This window comes from Atheta coriaria, unplaced genomic scaffold, assembly GCF_025399875.1.
Source record: "Atheta coriaria isolate IRGN ID8LTWV9N9 unplaced genomic scaffold, Caltech_Dcor_3.1 hic_scaffold_3_pilon, whole genome shotgun sequence".
In the NCBI taxonomy this organism is placed as follows: domain Eukaryota; kingdom Metazoa; phylum Arthropoda; class Insecta; order Coleoptera; family Staphylinidae; genus Dalotia; species Dalotia coriaria.
In genome coordinates this window covers 6,848,858-6,869,652 of record NW_027045445.1, presented here as the reverse complement: position 1 = coordinate 6,869,652, position 20,795 = coordinate 6,848,858, and the positions used below count along the sequence as shown (strand labels likewise).

General features: G+C 38.0%; 5 protein-coding genes and 1 non-coding gene across 11 annotated transcripts; 4 read left to right on the top strand and 2 right to left on the bottom strand.

The window, feature by feature from the left end:
- The first annotated feature begins 72 nt into the window (after positions 1–72).
- Positions 73–2,695, top strand: LOC135789446 (uncharacterized). Of its 3 annotated transcripts, XM_065299283.1 has the most exons (6): positions 73–329; positions 386–690; positions 1,116–1,208; positions 1,274–1,456; positions 1,509–2,494; positions 2,552–2,695. In XM_065299283.1, exons 1-6 carry the CDS (start codon positions 262–264, stop codon positions 2,597–2,599), a joined length of 1,683 nt encoding a protein of 560 aa, XP_065155355.1. In that variant the 5' UTR covers positions 73–261; the 3' UTR covers positions 2,600–2,695. The 3 variants fall into 3 exon arrangements, with proteins under 3 accessions (XP_065155355.1, XP_065155356.1, XP_065155354.1); XM_065299284.1 differs by having other exon boundaries at positions 1,116–1,199; positions 1,509–2,695; XM_065299282.1 differs by having other exon boundaries at positions 1,509–2,695.
- LOC135789451 (uncharacterized) lies at positions 2,590–4,899 on the bottom strand. 3 transcript variants are annotated; one of them, XM_065299290.1, is made up of 5 exons: positions 4,571–4,899; positions 3,892–4,118; positions 3,633–3,820; positions 3,260–3,574; positions 2,590–3,199 (listed from the first exon to the last, which is right to left on the bottom strand). In XM_065299290.1, the coding sequence occupies exons 2-5, from the start codon at positions 3,951–3,953 to the stop codon at positions 2,739–2,741; spliced, it is 1,026 nt and encodes a 341-aa protein (XP_065155362.1). In that variant the 5' UTR covers positions 3,954–4,118; positions 4,571–4,899; the 3' UTR covers positions 2,590–2,738. The 3 variants fall into 3 exon arrangements, with proteins under 3 accessions (XP_065155362.1, XP_065155361.1, XP_065155363.1); XM_065299289.1 differs by having other exon boundaries at positions 3,633–3,798; positions 4,571–4,898; XM_065299291.1 differs by having other exon boundaries at positions 3,633–3,798; positions 3,906–4,118; positions 4,571–4,898.
- An 11,395-nt stretch (positions 4,900–16,294) lies between these two features.
- LOC135789449 (uncharacterized) lies at positions 16,295–20,014 on the top strand. The gene is given in 7 exon segments (XM_065299286.1): positions 16,295–16,841; positions 17,491–17,647; positions 17,748–17,913; positions 18,790–18,923; positions 19,020–19,571; positions 19,574–19,689; positions 19,775–20,014. Coding segments are annotated over 7 exon segments (1,488 nt in total). The 5' UTR covers positions 16,295–16,668; the 3' UTR covers positions 19,965–20,014.
- Positions 17,976–18,047, top strand: TRNAG-UCC (transfer RNA glycine (anticodon UCC)). The gene has a single exon. It is a non-coding gene; the product is annotated as a tRNA-Gly (tRNA).
- On the top strand, positions 18,239–18,752 carry LOC135789459 (probable small nuclear ribonucleoprotein E). Its single transcript, XM_065299302.1, has one exon. The coding sequence runs from the start codon at positions 18,354–18,356 to the stop codon at positions 18,633–18,635; it is 282 nt and encodes a 93-aa protein (XP_065155374.1). The 5' UTR covers positions 18,239–18,353; the 3' UTR covers positions 18,636–18,752.
- Positions 19,979–20,752, bottom strand: LOC135789458 (FAD-linked sulfhydryl oxidase ALR-like). 2 transcript variants are annotated; one of them, XM_065299301.1, is made up of 3 exons: positions 20,618–20,752; positions 20,267–20,475; positions 19,979–20,212 (listed from the first exon to the last, which is right to left on the bottom strand). In XM_065299301.1, exons 1-3 carry the CDS (start codon positions 20,738–20,740, stop codon positions 20,050–20,052), a joined length of 495 nt encoding a protein of 164 aa, XP_065155373.1. In that variant the 5' UTR covers positions 20,741–20,752; the 3' UTR covers positions 19,979–20,049. The 2 variants fall into 2 exon arrangements, with proteins under 2 accessions (XP_065155373.1, XP_065155372.1); XM_065299300.1 differs by having other exon boundaries at positions 20,612–20,746.
- Between the last annotated feature and the right edge of the window lie 43 nt (positions 20,753–20,795).

The following is a 20,795-nucleotide window of genomic DNA, read 5'->3' as shown; positions in this document are numbered from 1 at the left end:
ATCTGTTGATTTAGTTGCCTATGTAGTATGCAAGATGAGGTTAATGTGTGTTTTTATAAGTTGTAGGTGGCTGGGTGCTGTCTGTCATTTGACATCCGCCATTTTGCTACAATTTTATTTTCATTATCAATTTACCATCGACAACGCATCAATCACGTGATTATTTATTGATTCATCTATAAATTAAGTGGATATCTTCGCCTGCTATTTGTTTTCTTAATCATTTGTAACATATCACTGCGTTTATTCATCGAATTTAATATGTCGGAGCAATATAACCTACAAATCCCCACCGAGCAGGAGCCTACCAATGATAGCGACACTGAAATGTAAGTAAAACAAAAATTTTTGTATATTTGCGGTTTATTGAATTCATTTCGTTTAGGGATCCTGCTGTGACAATCAAAACTGAAGACGATACAGGTCTTCCTCGAGAAGTGTTCTTTTTCAATAATAACTCCGAGGAACAACGTGGTTTTGTGCAGAATAATCAGAACTACGAGATTCTAGGTGCTTCCATTCCGGTGGACAATGAGCACATGGGACGTGTGCTGTTGATGAATTCGGAGCAGGATACTGTCAAAATGCGTCTGCCTGAATTGAAGGGGGAGACTAGTGACTCGACGCATTTTATCAAGTACAAACCGGATGGGAACGGGAAAAATATCAAGGTGTGGGAGTGTGGGATTTGTAAGTATAAGAATAATTGCTTTGTCTAGGCAACAACATTTATTAAACACACATTACACAATATAATACATCAAAAACGTAAGTTTTATAGGTTATAGTCATTTTTAAGTAGTGTTTCAACACAATCCGGAGATAGAGAGAGAGGAGAGGAGACCCTAGAAGTCTGCGACTTTATACCTGCACCCTTTATACCTGCGAACGACCCGCAAAAAGTGGTGGGGGTAGACCTACGTTACGTGATAGATTTTTACGCGATCACGAGTCATCCCCACTCCTCTACCCTACCTCCCTTTCTCTTTCTCTCTTCTGGTGTGTTTAGGTTAGTCGTGTGAGACCAGGGGTAACCCACACGTGCGTGGCATAAAACACTGTTACACGATTACACGTTGTTGTTGATTTAGTGTTTGTTTGTGTTTTGTGGTTAGGTCACAAGGAGTTCGGCCATCAATACATCCTCATGCGTCACCTGCCGACGCACACCGATGAGCGGAAATACGAGTGCAAGCAATGTGGGAAAGGTTTGAAAGAGCGTGCTCCCTGTACGATCATTATATGGCATCTGTTTTTTGTTTTCTTCGTGCAGCTTTCCGTCAGATGTCAACGCTGTCACAGCATCGCGCCATTCACTCCAAGCTGCGTCCGTTCATCTGTGAAGTGTGCCAGAAAACGTTTAATCGTGTCTCGACGCTGATCTCACATCGCAAGACCCACACAGGTTTGAAACCACATCGATGTCATCTATGCAACAAGGCATTTCATCAGAAAGGTAAGATAATTTTGGTGTAAAGGTGTGTGGGTAAAATGTACCATTGTATTAGGCAACTTGAGAAATCACATCTTTACGCACACAAACGAACGTCCCTACAAGTGTGACGTGTGCAACAAGGGGTTTAACCAAATGTCCAATCTAATGTGTCACAAGTTCAAAGCCCATCAACGCGCGGATAAACCCAAGTACAATTGCCCCACCTGCGGGAAATTATTTGACAGACGCATTGCATTGCGTAATCACAAACAATACGAACATGGCGATAATCATTCCCCTATGACCAGCGGGGAGTTTAATGTCCCTACTGATGGTACAGCCCCTCGGGATATGCCTGCCCCCAGTGTTAATTACACCAATGGTGTGATGATCCCTCGTATTAAGACCAACGCCATGAAACTTATGTCTGGCTATGGTCAGGTCCCTTTCGCTTTGCTAAAACCATTAGAAGGTGTCCCTGTTTTGGTCCGGGTACTCCTCTCAGGTATAAAAAGCCTACTTGTCCCTGCAACTGCTGACGAATTGAAGAAGTACTGTAAGTTAACCCCGAAAGTTGAACCAAATTCCGAGGAAAACAAAGATAAAGACCCAAAAGGTCCCAACACTGGTGTGGTTGTGGTTAAGATACCCGTGGTGGCTACAGTTATCCAACGCTGGCGTAATGGTCAGGTATGTCTGGACATTGTCGAACCAGGTCCTGATCCAGAGTCACGTCCCTGTGTGAATGGCAGTGATTACGAGGAAGAAGATGAGAATGAAGGGGAGTCCAGTGCGGATGAAAAGGACTTTGCCAACTTGAATGAGTTTGATGATTCTGGCTTGGATACGGATATGAATATGTTTGCAGCCGCGGCTTCTTTGATTGATTTGCGCACGCGTCCTCAGGCCATCGAGGTGGATCAAGCAAGTGTTGAGATGTTTAATCATGATGAGTTGGATATTGATATTACCAACTCGGTGATTGATCTGGAGAAGGACCATCGTGCGTGTGGTATGATTACCGAGAGCTGCTTTGATAAGGATGACAATGAGTTTGAGGTAGGTGGCTTGTACATGTTTGTATACTGGGTGTTTATGGAGATGTTTTTTTAACAGATTGATGTTTATGTTAGCGCTGAGGAAGATTCTGAAGACTCTTCTTAGTTTAACTTTAATTTCTTTGGGTTATATTTAAAACTGTAATGGTCATGGCACCACTAGTTTGGCTTAAGTTAATGTAACTTAAATATTTGATCACTTTATCAGTCTCTTAATTATTACGCGTTAGTGTTTTAAATTTTTACTAGTTTGTATCACTAGTGGGTGTCGTGGCTGTGGTGTTGTGGGCTTGGCGTAGATTAATACTGTCCATTGCAATAACCTCGTTGGTGGTGGGGGTATTCACAGACCGATGACGTTCGTCGGGAGGTTTGTTTGGGAAGAGGGCAGTGTATGACGGGGGTAGATCTAGTTCGTCGTAATTTGGAGGTTGCTGTGCGCCCATTTGTGGGGGTTGTGGTTGTGGTACACCGTTTTCGTCGTAGTTGTTGACGATTAGTACCGTGGTGGCAGGTTGAGATGGTGAAGGTATAAATGGTTCTAGTTTGTATCTCCGGATACAACACTCCCAGACACCATAACACATTAGGAATAGGGTCCCACATAGGACTACACCTAGGCAGAGGTAGCCCCATGGGTCGTACTGTGAGAGGAGATCGTGTAGAGTTGAGAAGGTTTTCGCTTCCGGGGCTGGTCTTGTTGTAGCTGCAGAGATAATAGACCATTAATTAATTAAGGTATAAACAGTATGGTTAAAAATCTTACTTTCTATTTTTGTAAGTCGTTTTATATTGTTCCATGTCCTGCCGATGTCATTGATCATTTTTGGAAGGTCTGTAGAGTTTTCTGCGTAACCCACTTTGCGAATTGTATTTGCAATGTTTGGCATTTTATTCAAAACCCCCATGAATCTCTTGGTCCACAATTGATCCGTCTCACAAAAGATGCCCTCATCACTTGTCTTTGACCCACTGGGACAATTTTCATGCCCATCGCAGGTGACATCCGCGGAGACGCAAAAAATAGGTTCGAAACCAATTTTCATACAGGTATGTTGATTGGGTTTCCTGCAATATTCTCCTACAAAAAAAAACAGAGTTATTTATACCCCAGGTAAGATAAAATTAATATTTCTAACCATGTCCAACCGCAGTGACGATTATTTTCCTTCCCTTGGTCTGTAGCTTATCATGTGAGGACTCCCATCGGATGGTCGCCTTTGAAGACAACATATCAACACTTTTCAATGGTTCCGAGGTGCAGAGATCTCCTTGCCAAATGGGTTTCATCATGTCTTCCACATACTGTTGGACAAACAAGGTAAATCTATAATTATGATTGATTGTGATTATTCCTTGGTAAAAAATGGTAAGTGGGAACTTTGCGGGTTGTCTTACAATGTGTAAATTACATGGTATCGACACGGACTGATGCGGTTTGTGTTTGATCCGGCCGGCATCTTCCAAAAACTGTAAATGAATGACGTGTGTGACCGGCACTCGGATTGTCATGGAGCAGTAGACGAATTCCTCGGAAGGACGAAGATTTATAATCCGCACTGATTCATACCCATCTGGGGGTATGTTTAACTCTGTCCTATTTCCACACAAAGGTATTTCTTTCACTGCAAACAAATAAAATAAACATTTACAAAGGATACGCATGTCTAGGAAAAGATCGGTGTTAATTTAGCACAACCTTTGTCACTCGTGGTCATCTTTTATTACTAATTGACCTCTCTGACCACACGTTTACACGTTTTAATCGTTGCTGGTGAAGTGGTAAACAAATTCTTTTGTTTCGCAGCTATTTTTGTTATTTTTGCGACGCCATTTGATAACCCGCCATTTTATCTCGGGACTACGCTTGTTATGTTACAAGTTACAAGAATTTAATTAGTAACTTAATTACGGATGAGTAGAAATTACGAAGTTGGTAGTGTAACCTTGACATCTAATACTTTGTTAACATATCGGGTGTAAAGTTCAGCGTGATGCGTCATTGATGTGATTGATTTATGTGCGGCAAAAAAGTGATGAAAATGTAAATTATTCGCTTGGAAACTGCGATACTTACAGAAATGCATGATTTCAGTGCCTCGCACACATTGTACGCAGATTAGTGCAATGACGAACGTCTTGACACACATGTTATCACTAAGTCGGATTTGTTGAGCTGCTCTAGTATGAATGGAATATTTGAAACATGTTGCGCGTATCTTTTTTCTCTCGCCCGGCGAAATCACGAAATGATCGACGATCCGCGCGCGCGCTCCAAAGTTGAACTGGCGGTAGCGGTAGCACGCTGCGTATGCTTCGAATGTGCGATGAACAGTGTACTACTGTTGATAATCTAATCAGCTACCGACGGACAAGCTGACCGAGCATCGAACTGCACCGCCTGAGATTGTGCGCGGAGAGTTATTCTTACTTCTTATACGAGCTGATAACTGAAAGCTGACGCCGTAATTAATGTGTTTACGCGTTGGAGTCGTGTGCTGGACGTGGAAGTTTGTTTGATATGCGTGTGGAGTGATAAATTAATAGGGAAATATTTTTAAATATTTTGTGAAAATAATTGGGATTTTTTTTGGAAAAACTTTCAGATGAATATTAATTAATGAATAACTAAATGATATTTTTGACTTGGATTGTCAATTTGTTAATTTTTAAATAATAGAATCACAAATACAGTAATTATTTATTTAGTTATTTTAAATTTGAATGTTCTAGCGTCAACTGGTTTTGAATTATGGAATTATGTTTAGAATTGCTATTCTCTTAGATTGGGTGTTGCATGAACACTTTGGCGTACGTGTGCTTACACGGACACGAGTGCTCCCACCATAACACTCCGGGTAAACTCACTGACTTAGTCAAACAAGTTCAGGCATGTGTGTCAGTGCCACACTCTGCGAAACACTTGTTAGATTCTTATGGTATCGTATTGTAATCTTAGATGGCGCATCGTTGCAGTTTTTAACACAAACCAGTCGAGTTGTTTACAAACTCTGTGCACCTGCGATAACGGCAGGTATCTTAGATAAATTTTATTTCATGTTGCGACATGTTCTCTAGTATATTTCGCCGGGCTGTGCACGCGGGACGGCTGGTCCGCTGTGCGACGGTAGATGCAGTAAAATGTATTTTAATTGTTTGATTATCGCGAATATTTTGATTAAAAGACGTGTTTGGTGTTTTCTAATTAATTGTCGCGTGTGGAATGTTGTGATTGTTAATTTAGTGCGTTGTGTAGTTTTCCGCGGGTGTTCTTGAGTTGCTGTCGGACGGCAATCTTCGTTTAGAGGTGTACATTCGTGGTGTTTGTGATACTTGCACTTGTACAATTTGTTCGGTGCCCCGGATATTTATTTAATCCTATTTTCGGCGGAAAATAAATTAAATTTTGGATGGTGATGGTGTCTAGCCGAGGACTGCGTAGTCGAAGGATAACCGTTCACTCATCGGAATGTAAGTATTAAAATTGTTTATCATTTTTATACATACCTAGCTTTTGTGATTTGTATAAGGGAAACGAGACAACATTAAACCGTCTGCCAAATTTGAATTCGCTTCTGAATTTCGGTAATTTTTACACGCGGTGGAAATTTGGCTGTATCTTTCGAACCGTTCATGCAGTTTTAATGATTCGGTTAAATTAGCATATCACGAAAGTCATTTTATAAACTACATTACAATTGTGTTTTAAATTTAAATCAGCCATTACTAGATAGTCGGTTAGATGGCACAACGATGCACGTTGTCGCGTTAAATATTGCTTGTTGGTGGTAGTGAGTGCACATCGTGTCCGTGTGCGATCACGCGATTTTACGGAAGAGATAAGCTTGTTTACCTGCAGGTATCGAATCTTTATTTCGTGGATTCAAAACACACCGTTGCTGCTTGTTATGTTAGCATCGTAAATATTCTTCAATTCTTTCATGAATATAACTAACAATTTTATATTAATTCTAATAGTTTAGTATAAAAATCATCAAGAATGCAAAACATTTTTATTATCAGCAGATCACTTAAGCAGATATCACTTAAATATTTTATGTAAAATCTGGCACTCTGTCAGCATAAGAAATCAGAATTACACAAATCGAATTTTAATTTTTCATTACTTTTTAATAATCTAAATTTTGAAACTACTGTATCATTCATAGATGGCCCTAGCATGACTCAAAAATCATAAAATAGATTTGTATTGTTTATTTCTATATTTATCGGCAAGCGTGAGCATTCGACCCGAGAATTGTGTTTGTTTTGAACACAATTTACACTTTCTTATCGCATTGCCGTGTGTCCTCTTTGCCATTCCCTCACGCTGCTTATTGGTGCATCATATTTTAGTTTGATTGCAGATAATAAGTAACTTTCACGTTAACAGCATAGTTGTTTATTTTTCTCTTCTGTTTGAATATAATATTACATGAATATAATGTTATCTTTTATTATTTATAGTATTTGCCGTGCTTTGAAGGCCGATGTGATCTGCATTGGTAAGTTTATAATTCAATTATATTTTGCATTTTAATTCCTGCGCCTTACATAAGTTTGTATTTACGTAGTTTTTTTTCGGGTTCCACCGCGTGTTGCAAAGACACAAGACAGTCGCGTTTCAATCCGCTCTTTTGTATCTCTTTTAGTTTTCGAGATATTCACAATCGGGGAAAACTTTAAAAAAATGAAAAAAATCATTTTTTGCACTTTTAGACACGATTTCAGAACCATTACACCCCGTGTTTCAATTATTTAGGACAGTTAAAAGGGAAATCTGAGAGATGAAATTTTAAGTCTTAAGAAAAAATTGCCAAGGGGGGGTGCTTGATACTTTTTTTCGACGATTTTCAAACATTCATATCCCTTAAACTAAAAGAGATAGTTACCAACGAATTACTGATTATGATAGATTGGAAGATTCTCTATCAGATAATAATATAAAATAATTATATTGCCTACAGTGAAAGGTCGAAAAACGCGACTAAAAGTGCTAAAAAGAGACATTTTGCAATTTTTGCCCATTTTATTCTATTGTGAATATCTCGTAAACTAAAAGAGATAGAAAGGTCAAATCGCAATCTCTTAATCTACGAAACATTTTCTACAAGATAGGCTAGTTAAAATCGAAATTAAAGACATAAAATTTCAGGTCCTAAGAAAAAAATGGGCAAAGGGGGGTGCTTGATACCTTTTTTTTTGACGATTTTCAATAGCGAATATCTTCTAAACTAAAAGAGATAGCAACCAGCGGATTGTAGATTACGGAAGAACGGATAATTCTCTATCAGATAGGGATTTAAAATTATTTAATTTCAAAGAGTAAAAGGTCGAAGAATGCAACGGTGCCCTGAATCGAGTCCCTTCTATCGCTAACTTCATACGGTGCCCTGAACACGAGTTACTTCTACCGCTACCCTTGTACGGGTTGCGCTTGGAATTGTAGTTTTTTTATTATAACTCGCGAATGCGGTCTTAAATTTAGTTCGGAGTAATTTGCCCAGATGCGGAATTTAAATCTTTATTTCTCTGTATTGGAATTTATTGCGAGAAAATTGTTCGTAACGAGGATTATAGTGATAGTTGTGTGTGTATACGTATATACGCAATAGTACTCAATAGCGCTAGGAATTGTACTTTGTTAATATTGCAACGCACTGATCTTAAACCAGGTTCAGTTAATTCTCTCCTTTAAGCAGAATTTGAATTCTTAATCCTTCCTGTATTGGAATTTATTGCGAGAAAATTCCGTAGCAAGTTATAGTGATAGTTGTGCGTATACGCAGCCAAGTACCCGTAGTTTCATTGGTACAGCCGCGCGAACCAGATGCTAAAATTAACAACTAGTCATAATGAATTATTTATATTTTATTTTATTTTTAGCAGGTACGCTTCAAGAAATAATGCTATTTCAATTCTACGCATATCCGGGGTTTACATTGTATAAACAAGTTTTTATATCACGCTATAAACGTGCGCAATGCTGCCTCTCATGCTACGCGACGTTTCGACCGCTTCGATCTGTTCTTACCTGCACGCGGCTCGGCATCATTCTCATTTCATTCCGATAACATTTTATTTTTATTATTGATTAAAAAATGGCATTTTCTAGCGCGGCACCTATTGACAACAGACCTGTAAATTGTTTTGCTAAGGATGATTTACGCGTAAACTGATTATAAAACTGGTGTTTTACGCGTATTGTGTCGCCTATTGGATTATTTCGATGTTTGAGAGGTGAATTAGAAATTTGAATCTATTCGTATTTAAGTAAGTCGCAAGTAACGACTGTCCTTGGCAGTATATTCAGGAAAATTGTGTTAAAATAGTACAGGTTCTCACACGCATTTGTTTTGTTTTCAGTACTTTCGCGAGATTACCTGATGCACTGGTAAGTTTGGCAAGCGTTATTACATTTATACTTTCATATTTATCTAAATTGGATATATACTACCTGCAAAAATAGATGCGTGTGCCGTCGGATGCGACGGGTCTACCTGCAGAGGTAGCGGTCATGTCAATCATCGGTTTAATAACGTGAAATTTTCCTTGCTTGCATTTTTATTTTTTATTACATAAAATCCTGCCGGCTCTTTAACGTATTTTCGTAGCTGGAAATTGATTATTGAGAGTAATATATTTGTAAAATATTTATAATATATTATCTGTAAAATGTATGGTATTTTCTTCTTTATGCCACAACGAACACTTTACCTTTTGCGTTCTAATTGTAAAACTGACTAAATTTGTCGTTTCTGGGTCGTTTTTCTACTTAAACTTTGTATTTCATTTTTAAATTTGGAATTTCCTGTTTGTATCACTTTTATGTTTGTTTTCTTGATTTCCTATTATAAGTTTTTAAATTTGTATTCCCGACTATTTTTCTTTTTGTACTATTGTTTTCTTTGTGATGTAGTAATTTCTTTTTTTGCTTGTAGCACCTTGTATATTTGTTTTCTTGTTGTCCGTGAAAATTTGGCTTTAGTTGTTTGTTTTAGGTTTTCTTGCTGCACTTTGAATTTTTCTATATATGCGCGGCACCCTATATATTTGTTCCCATTTTCCACTCCGTGTGTGTAATAGAAGGTCATGGGGTCCTGTTTCAATATGGCGGCATGTACGAGTATTTTGTTGACTTGTAAAATATAAACTTGTATTCTATTGTTAATAAAGAAATAGTAAAATATATTGACTTCTTTGATTTGTGTACCTCTTCTATCATTTTGGGAACAGGTCTCTAGAGAGTTCCCTCTTTCACCAGTCATGATCCCCACTATAAAATTGTTTAGGTATGTAATTTGTGTGCTCATTGTACCATTTCAGCTACAGGTCAGAAGTTGTAAAGATATTTTTAAGTGTCACTATCTCTTGGGGCGACTTAAAACTCAAAGTATTTTTTACAAGACCTTATAGGATTGTCCTTATAAAGAGGTTCCCTCTCTCTGGGGTGATCTGCCATAGTGTTGATATGCCTGATAATTTCGGGGATGAAGCGCAGAGACTTATCGTAGCTGAGTTGGGCGGGAGCAATGGAGGCATCTATGTAAATAAAGTAAAACAGTGGGTGCACGTCGCGTGGTAACCGGCAACCGAATTACGTCGGCGGTTAGCTGTGCTGATTGCGGCATAGTGCTTCATAATTGACGAATTTGACTGATGCAGAGGAAACATTCGACTTCATACGCCAACTAACTACATTAGACATGCTTAATAACAATTATTATGACCGGAAAATTATATTAATCAGAGTGAGCAGTAGTAAAGTGAGGCTAGAATTGGAGTATGTAACGCCCTCTAGCGTTACTTTTTAAAATCTTGAGTTTTAATTTATATTAATTAAAAGTCTGTCTGTCTTCAAAGTAAAAAATCAGAGATAAATCCGTTTCCAATACGTAATTCATCGCCTTGTTGTTTGCTCGGAAGTGACGTGTGCGCCGACGCAAACAAAACACTTGGATGTTTATGTGACGGGAATGCTTTATGCACGCGAAGATTGCTTTATAGACAATAAACCATCGACGAAATTAGCCATTTACTTCGTAATTTGTATAAACGTAAAAAGAGACTTATTTATACTTCAATGCTTTATGACTAGATAACTAGACAAATGTTTATTGAGCTGTTACTGGATTTATGAACGTGTTAAACAGCAATTAAATAAAAACTAAAACTGGTTACTAAAACACAAAACTTTTGATATTTGAGACAGAATCAAATAAGATTGATTCATGAAGACGATAAATTTGGACGGTGTGTCGTTGTCGATGAGATCAAATAACTCCGAATTCGGCAGTTTCCGTAGTTTAAAGTTCCCGAACTGAATTAAATTACACAGCGGGTTGAAAGACGCGTCAAACCTTCCTCGTCGCACGAGCGTACATTCGACGTACCGAACATTAATCTGATTATAGAATATTAAAGAGCAATTTTAGTTTAATGCTTCCATTACGAGAACGGCTCCAACGGTAAGGTTCGTCTTCACTTGCCCGCCTCCGCCGCCTCTGTCGCGCCTGTGTCGCGCTGAGTGCAATAATGCGAGTGTTTAACTCCAATTACACGCACTAACGCTTGACATTTATTAATCGACCACTACAACTAGTCTTTGGTAATCGCGTTCATTACGTGCTCACAAACTCATTACCAACACACGCTGTGTTACAAATTGGTTAAAATTTGTTGTAGAAAAGCTTAAAATCCTAAAACTGTAAAATTTTATAAAACTAGAAACATTTCAATGGAATTAATTAATGAATGGTTAAAGTTTGTATCATAATTTGTAAGGAAACTTGATAACTATTCGCTTCCTGTGCATCGTAGATTGCAAAGCGTAACGTCGCGAATATTCATTGAATTCATTCAGTTGACGACGACTTGTGCAACTATTTCGACTTGTGTTTTGAATGAGCGTATAGTTCGAATCGTTGAATGCGATATCGTACTCCGTGAAAACGCGCTTGACAGTTAAAATCATCGAAGCGTGAAGTTGATATGAGTTAACAAGCTTGGTGATGATGTCGAAATAGTGTTTGTGTTGACTTATTTATCTAAATTTACATTTATAGATACTATTATTCAAAAGAACTAAAACTGCGCATGCGCAATATGCTTAATAAACAATATTACTTACGTTTCAAAGACTTATTAATATTTTCTTTCTTATATCAGACTAGAATAGTTTTTTAAAGAATTTCTATATGATATTTTCCTCCTAGGTTGGTGGATTTTTATGAAACTGTTGTGTAGCAACCCAAAATTGGGTATTTCCAAGACGCATTCCCTCGATCTGGGGTGAATAATGTTTCCCCATCTTCTTCCACTCAACTTCCAGCGCGCTGCGCACAACTCAAAGCAGATCCGCGCGACTATCTGGCAATTCATGTGAAATTGCTTCACTGTTGCCCTGTTGGTTGCTAGTACTCATACTGGTATAGGGGTAGTACGAATAACGCAGGAAGCTACGAACAAAGTTTAATCTTCTCTCTTCGAACTCGAATTAATACATTTATAGCGCTCATTTGAATTTCAAATCGTCTTCTTATAGGAGCATGAGTATTCCTTGCCGAACACGAATGTATAAACCATAGGGGATGAAAGTTTTCATTATTGCGAGGTATTGAGAATGAAAATTGGAGTTGTTGATCATTTTTAGGTTATGTTTTTAAAATTGGGAAGTTTTATAATAGGTGGCGTTAGTTGAATGTGTTGAGAGTGTAGACTCATGTTATTCAAAGCCAATTAGGTACTTTTTAGCTGTCAGCTTAATCTATAAGCTCTTTTTTCCGTTTGACAACTTAAGTAGTTAACCCTCGACTAATTATATCTTTTTAGATGTGCAATGTACACATAATAAAAGCAATTAAAAACAAATCAAAATAAAAATATGCATTACCACACCCTTGTACTGCAATTCTGTACACAAATGCCAGTTCTATTTTCAAAATTCTAATTCCGGTCACGACATCAAATACAAATTAATTTCACTCGAACGCGCACTCTGTAAGCCCCCAACGTTTAAATAAAGACTCAAGATTATTACTTAATATGTATATGGGTTTTCCGGAGGGTTGGCCGCGTGTTTTTCGATGGTGCAGCGTATCCAAGACGGGCAAGACGGTCCTTGGAGACCTTGTGGATTGACTGTCCCTGATGCTACCGCGACTACCCTTGGTCATGCTCCCGGACCCTTGTTGTTGTGCTCGTCCATGTCCATGTCAGATCTTATTACCTCGCTGGCACGTGACTTCCAACGACAAGCGCACGCAGCAAAAACTTGCCTCCTGCAACGACCTGTTCAAACATGCCCAAAGTACACAACTAAGCATTTCGGCGTAAATACAAAGCAGTAGTGCAGAGTGCGTCTGCAGGAGTTGAGATGGAACAAGTATGACTAATGCGTTAGTGTTACTATGCTAGGAAAGAAGATCCCTTATGATAACAGCGTTATATTAGATTTTTCTGGGAGATGTAGGCAAAGAAAACGCCGGACATCGCCGCAATCTCGATATCAAAGTGCGTTTTAGGGGCGAACGATTTTATTACTTTCTTGTAACACTCAAACTCCTATTTCTTGTATCAGTATCAGTATCGTATTCGTATTATTTCGGTGTCTGGAAAATATTATTCTGAATGATGTGTAATTAAAGTTGCCTATGTTTTCGTGGATGTACGCCATTAAAATTGTTATTTTCTCGACAAACAAATCGCAATTGCATTGTAATGGACTACAATATCCAAGCGTAATTCAATATCAACCAACAATCACAAAGCGTTAGCACACAACGAACATCTGCACGATTCCTGGACTCCATTTGATGCCGATTGTGAACTCATCCAGTGAAGCTCTCTTAATTGACGGCGAATGTGCGAATGCCAGTGACATATCGATTTGTCCTCGCAATTAAAGCCGGGGTTGTTCGTGAGTCGAAAGTAACGAACGAGAAACATGTTCATTATGACAATGAAATGCATTCCAAGAGGGTGCATTAATATTTATGCACTTGCATTCATCGAATTTGTCAGTCAAATCAGCCAAGAGTGAAGCTCATGCATATTTTATTTCCGTTTTCGCAAATCTTTACTTGCAAGTCTTCAAATTGCGAAATGATTAAAGTCATTGAACGTCCTTCTTGTTATTGCACTGTCCAACGCATACAAGTTGAAAATGGCATTTCACATCCGTTTAATATATTTCTGTTTGCGTTCATGCCGTTCGGACGTGTGTTGCGTGGGGTGGCGACGGGTGGTAACGAATGAGGAAGTGAATGGAATGCCATAGAAATGCCATATTTTCTCATTTCCCGCACCCCAAGCACTCGAGTTTTTGCACGACGCGAAAATATACATCAAACCCATCGAACATCGAACGTCATTGAGGCGATATAAATCGAACGTCGCGCGTCGCTACAATTCAATGGCGGCCATATCCTGTTAAAATTGTGTGTTGCATTATTGCACAGCGTGAAACTCGCTTGCTTTGAAAGAAACAAAGAAATTGCACTAGTATATACTCAAAATGCGCAAGTTATAATGATGATAACCATCAAAAAAATATTAAAACCTTTTTAAACTAGTTTTAGTTTTATTAAAGTTGAATTATGGATTAAATATTTATCAGCGTCGTTAAAACTTTACCAAAATAACTGGAATCATAATTCTATTATCATATAAAAATATAAAAATGTAAAATTTAGGTTTATTGCTACGAAAAAATTGTTCGAAATGGAATCCAAAATATTTTATTATCTAATATTAATAAAAATGGCTTCAGCTGACAAAAATATCATATTACCATCAAATAATCAAAAAAGTGAAGAAATAGAAGAGAAAATAAAAAATATTTTGACAAATTGTGTGTCACCAATGGACAGAATGATGTACGCATCTGATAACAACCATTTAAATTTGGATTATTTAATAACAAATTATAGTAAACTAATCTACAACTATAATTTGCGTAATTACGCAACATTTGAACCATTTTGGACAAGATACATTCCAGTTAACGTCTACTTCTTGGTTATTACATCCACAACTATTATCGATATGTTAAAACAACTACACGAATGGAATTCACGAGCAAAATTCATTATTTACTTCACAAACCAAACAAAATCATCTTTGGAAGATTTGTTTAAATATTTAAAAGATTTTTACATCTACAACGTAATCATTATCACGAGTAATTCATTAGTTTACACCTATTATCCTTATAAAGAAGAAAATATTAACAAACCAGACTTAACACCGGTCCTAATACAAATTGGTGAATATTTCCCCAACAAAGTACCAAAAACATGGCGTAACTCATCAATAATAGTAATGACAAACGCAAAACCACCATTTTAGATTACCTAGATGGTATTAAATACGATGGTATAGATTACAGACTTATGGAATTTGTATTTCAACCTTATTTTCAATTTCATCATCAATACATTTTTGAATTTAGAGGTTATGGTAGTCTCGTCAATGGATCATATACACTATTACTTAATCGTCTTTACAATCGCGAAGCTGATTTGGCTTTAGGTGGACTTGAATTGACACTGGTACCGCTCGCGATTGATTTTGATATTACATATCCTTTCATTGACGATGAAACAATTTGGTATGTACCTACTCCACCGATTGTTTCGCATACAATGAATTTGACCAGGTTATTTTCACCTCATATATGGGCTAGTATTGCTGGTATGATTGTAATTTCGTGCATTTTCTGGGGAATTTTTGGCAAAATTGCTCCTGAAGAAGAACGATTCTTTCGTCCGTTTTGGAATTCGTGTGTGATGCCCTTGAGGTTTCTTTTCAATGAAGTTCCACCTCACAATCCAAGAAGAAAATCTATAAAAACCCTCTATATATTTACTTGGTTGTTTATCTTCATGATAAATGTTTGTTGGGAAGCTCGATTGATTGTTACAATGACATATACAAATCGTGAAGCTCCCATTTCTTCACTACAAGATATTATTGACCGAAATATTAATATTTCTATGATGAGTTCAAATGCAAACTTATATCGCAATACCGGTGGTAAAATTGGGCAGATTGTTTATGAAAGGAATGTTGCCATTAGTGTGTATAATGAATATACGCTGAATTACATGCGTATTGTTGCAAAAAAAGATTTAGTTTCGATTGGGACAAGAAGTTTGTTGCAGTATGTTAAAGTGTATGGAATATTTGGAAATCGTGTCGATATAGGCATTCAAACAATCGAAGAAAAGTTGAATCATTATTATTTACCTCACTACTTTATAAAGGGACATCCAATGTATGAAGGGTATAATGAAGTGATGAATTGGATAAGAGCTAGTGGTGTTAGTAATATGTTTTTGGACCATTTTTATCATGGACTTAGCATAAAACGAGAGAAAAATTAAATTTGTAGAAAAGGCCATGCATCATATTTTGAAAATGGAACATTTATCACTGGCATTTTATCTTTGGATTTGTGGATTAAATATTGCTTTTGTTGTATTTGTTTTTGAGAAAATTTTATATCGGAGAAACAATGAAAATATCAATGTAGTACATTAACTGTGAAATATTTTTACTTAAAGCTTGAGTTTCTCATGTTTTTTTCGGTTCTAATTTTTAAGTTATGCAACCAAACCTACATGTAACGTTTTACTGAGAAAGAAGTAAGTGTTGCCTACATATACATTGTGCTGTTAAAATAATTATTATACATTGAAAGTTAAATTTAATTAAATGTAATTTTTGTTGTACTTTAATTCAATAAGCATTGTGATGCTTGATACAACTGTGCGTATGTGTTATTGTGTGAATCGCAGACTTGAAAGTCTGGTCTTCGGCCATCAAAGAAGTCCGCAAGACGAAGACGGCAACGCGCTGGACGAAAACAGGTAGTTAAAGAATGCGATCTTGTTCTCGTCCCAAACTGAGATTCTAACCTCGCGACTCTCTTGTATTCCATAACATAACATTGACTACTCTTTAAAATTGTGTAACAATAACAACAACAGCAATTATAACAAAGAAATTAGTTATATTTATGATGTGACAATGTCTGCTTGTGTTAAAGTGTAAAATATGTAATAAATCCTGCGTTTTACTTCGTTAATTTTGAGTTTTGTGCTAAAATTACTTGCAAACTACAAGTGACTGGGTGTTAGTTGATAAATAAAGAGTGTAAACAAGTGGCACACAATGAGTTCTCGCGGTAGTGGCTCGCTTCCGGCAGACAAAGCGTTGGCAGGCGTCCCGCGCCTCCTCGACGACTTGAAGAGACTTTCCGAGGACGCCGATTCGGCGGATATTGTTTTCATCTTAGGCAGGGAAGAAGAACGCGTATTCGCACATCGCGTTATTTTAATGGCAAGGTATTTGTTGGTAGTGGTAATTTTTACAAATTGCTTGCGCTAAAATCACATCCATTTTGGCACCAATTTCGAAGGGACGTTTTGGGAATTTCATTGATTACCGAACGTGCGCACAAAGCGTCCCGGCGTCCGATTGATGAAATTCCCCAAAGGTTAATTAGTGCTGTGTCCGACGCTCGTTAATCGCGGTCTGTTTGTTGCGGAATCACAGAGCACAGAGGAAGCTGCCCTTTTGCGCAGTGACTTTGTGAAATTTGTGAAACTGGGACTGTGCTGCGTGTGTCCGGTTTTCGCATAAAAAGTTAATTAACTGCGCGCGAATTGGTACCCCCTGGCGGGTGGCCGACGGAAGTAGGCGGGGGGGTGGCGATAAATGTAAAATTTCCGTTTACACCACTGAACTTTTCTATCTTCCGTCTTTGCGCCTTTCGGGCGATTAATAAAGTTCATTATCTGCTGTTTTAATTAATTTTCGTTTCGCACCCCCGCTGCTTTCAATCACGCTGATGAATTTTAATCAGATTTGAATCACAAAAAATTTTGGTCGTCATTTTGAATTATGGAAATAAAAAATCATAGTAGAAAGATTAATTAGACACTTATATGAATAGTTAACCTCTTGAATGTATGAGATCTTTGATCTTTACAGGTGCAAGAGTTTTCAAACAGCTAAAAGGGGTGAAATATGCAGAATACCGGGTTGTTCGGTGTCACCAAGTGCGCCAGGTACACCGATCCCGATAAGATTGCCTCAAGTACCACCTGAAACCTTCAAACAATTCATGCTTTATGTGTACACTGGAAAGGTAACAAGTTTCTACACTTACTTTTATACCTCTCTTTTCCTGAAATCAAACAAACAAGATGGCGTCTTAACGTTGAAAATTTTCCATGTGATTTTCTTAGATTTTGTTACAAGACAGCGGAGTTTTTGAGATGTTAACACTAGCACAAGAATTGGGTGTTGAAGAACTGCGTAATGCGTGTGAAGATCACGTAACTTCCACGTTATCTGAAGCTTCGGCTTGCACTTTGATGGCTGCAGCGATGGAAATGAGAGAAAGGTCTCGAGGTTGGTACAATTTTTTTTTAATATTAGTTTGTGCTTAGATATTTGAATGACTGCTTTCAAGTGCGATGGTGGTGTAATGGTCAGCATAGTTGCCTTCCAAGCAGTTGATCCGGGTTCGATTCCCGGCCATCGCAGTCTCTTTTTCTTGCTTGTTGTGAAACTTTATACAAGTAAAACTTAATTTTATAGACAAAGCGGTTGTTGTTCTAATTGTTCTTCTGTTTTCACGTTAAAAAGTTTTAAATTTCACTATTTGTAATCATGTTTAAATCAAATTTACTTTTGAAACACCGACAACACCGCGTTAAGTTGCAAGCAGTTTCAAGCAACGCCGGATAACCTCAAAAAGTCGGCTTCTTGTTGATCGTTCACGCGACGTTAGCACAACGCTAACAGTTTTCCGAAAGTTTAAACTTTAATTTATAAGAAAACAAATTAAAATGGCATTCAAACCACCGAAAGTACAGAAGGTGATGGTCCAACCCATCAACCTTATCTTCCGTTACCTCCAGAATCGCTCACGCGTCCAAGTTTGGCTGTACGAGAACGTTAACTTGCGAATTGAGGGGCACATTGTCGGTTTCGACGAGTACATGAATCTGGTGTTAGACGACGCAGAAGAATATTACACGAAAACTAAGAACCGAAGACAATTAGGACGAATTATGCTCAAAGGCGATAATATTACGCTGATTCAGGGCGTTACTCCAACACTTGCTTGATTTCCAACCTCCAACAACCTTAAAAACTATTTTGAAGCAATTACATTTAAGTTAAATTAAGTTTTACTTACAATAAGCTGTAATTTTAACTAGTAGAATAAATCTTTTGTATGTAAATGGTAAAGTTGTTTAATTATTTCTTCTTTTACTGTAGGAGGCAAAGCAGCAGTGGCTTTTGTTGACAGGTGCATCAGTTTCATTGGAGAAAATGCAATAGAATGTGTAAAGACCAATTCGTTTCTTCAACTGAAGAAGGATGCTGTTATCAAGTTGATTTCTTCAGATTATGTAAGTATTCACCCATTCCTTTTCAATTTTGAAAACTATAATCAAGATTTAAGAACTTTAAACTTCATAATATAAAATTATCTATTGTTATTTTAGTTATGCATGGAAGAAGAAGACGTTTGGCGAGCAGCCTTAAACTGGGCGAAATACCAAGCCGGCGTAACGCAACCCACAATTCACTGGACTGAAGAAGAACGCGCGCGAGTCTGCCAGCACCTAGCGCAAGTGATAAATCACGTCCGTTTATTACTAATCGACAGTCAAGTGTTCGCCGAAGAAGTGGAGCCGACTGGAGCGGTGCCAATGGAACTCAGTCTAGAGCGCTATCGGCACGCGGCGCTCGCCAACAAATTCTCCGAAGGCAGCGAAGATCAACGCTTAAAACCTCGCGTCTCCAAACACCTTTTTCCAGGCTCTTTGATACTAGGTCAGGACAAAAGTCACTACCAGCGCATTTTAAATGCTTGGTACGCCAATCCAAAACAGGCTTGGCGGTTGGTTTATAGGGCGAGCACGCATGGATACTCTGCGGCTGCTTTTCACGGGCATTGTGACGGTGTAGCGCCAATATATGTTGTGGTATTGGGTGCCAAGGGAGAGATATGCGGTGGATTCAGTGATGCCGCATGGGAGACTCAACCGGGAAGAGTCATCACTACGCTACTTCGGATAAAGCGTTTTTGTTTACACTATGTAATAATAAGGATGTTCCACCAACTCAATTTCATATTAAGAAGAAAACTGTCGCGATTTGTTATCATCCTGAGTATGTATAAGCATAAAACAAAATGGCCGCTAACCAGCCACGTGATAAACTAGTGCAGAAGCAATAATTGAGTTTATTTTTTCAGTTTTGGTCCGATTTTTGGCGCAGGAGCCGATTTACTCATTTCTAGCAACTGCAATACCAACATGGATTCCTACTCAAACCTCCCACATACTTACGACGGTGAAAGCGCCTCTCAATCCGTCCTGATGGGTGATTATTACTTCCGCGTTGCAGATTACGAGGTATTCACACCGCTACGCTCAGTAGACTAAGCAAGAAAACGCAATTATATAAATGGTGAAACAAGTACGCGGTATGTTTATTTGCGCCTAAATATTCTCTACTAGCTATACTCAATTAATCACATGATCCATCCTTCCATCCATCCCGCCATCGCTCGTGGACCTTGGAACAGTCGAAAGCCGGCTTTCCTATCTTTAAATTTACCCTGTTGTGTATCTCACACAGCCATTGACTCAACTCATCCTGATTATTGGTTCTGATTGGATGTTCTTTCAAACTGTTAACATTATAAAATTATTTTTCATGTAATGCATGTTTTTTGAAGTCTTACTCCTCTCTAAGGCCTTCTGCACAGTGGGAACATGGATACAACTTTGCAAATACATTGAAAAATGTCTTAATGTCCTGTTTATCTGAGTCATTTGGTTTCTTCGGATATTTGGCGGCGATTGTGTGTAGTAAACCCCATGATTTCTGGCCTAATTCGTCCTTATCAAGAGGACAATCCGGTCGTCTGGATCCAACAGCACCTTCAGCATCCTGTAGAGAATATTAACTTAAGTTTGATTTGTTTTCAACAAATTCCTTAAAGTTTAAATGGAATTTTAGTAAATTACCAAAGTTTGCAACAATATTATTATAGTTTACTGGTTTAAGGAAGAAAAGGGGTGCTTACACATACGCCTTGTCCTTTTCGTCGGTCTTGTTCCTCTACAAGACGTTTTTTATTCTCTTTCATATAATCAGCGAAGCTGGTGCACTGCCGGCATTGTTCGTTGTCTAAGTGGCTCACTCGTGGTGACATATCAAATGGTAATGATTAAAATACTTCTTTGGTCACGTATTAGGCATATTATGGA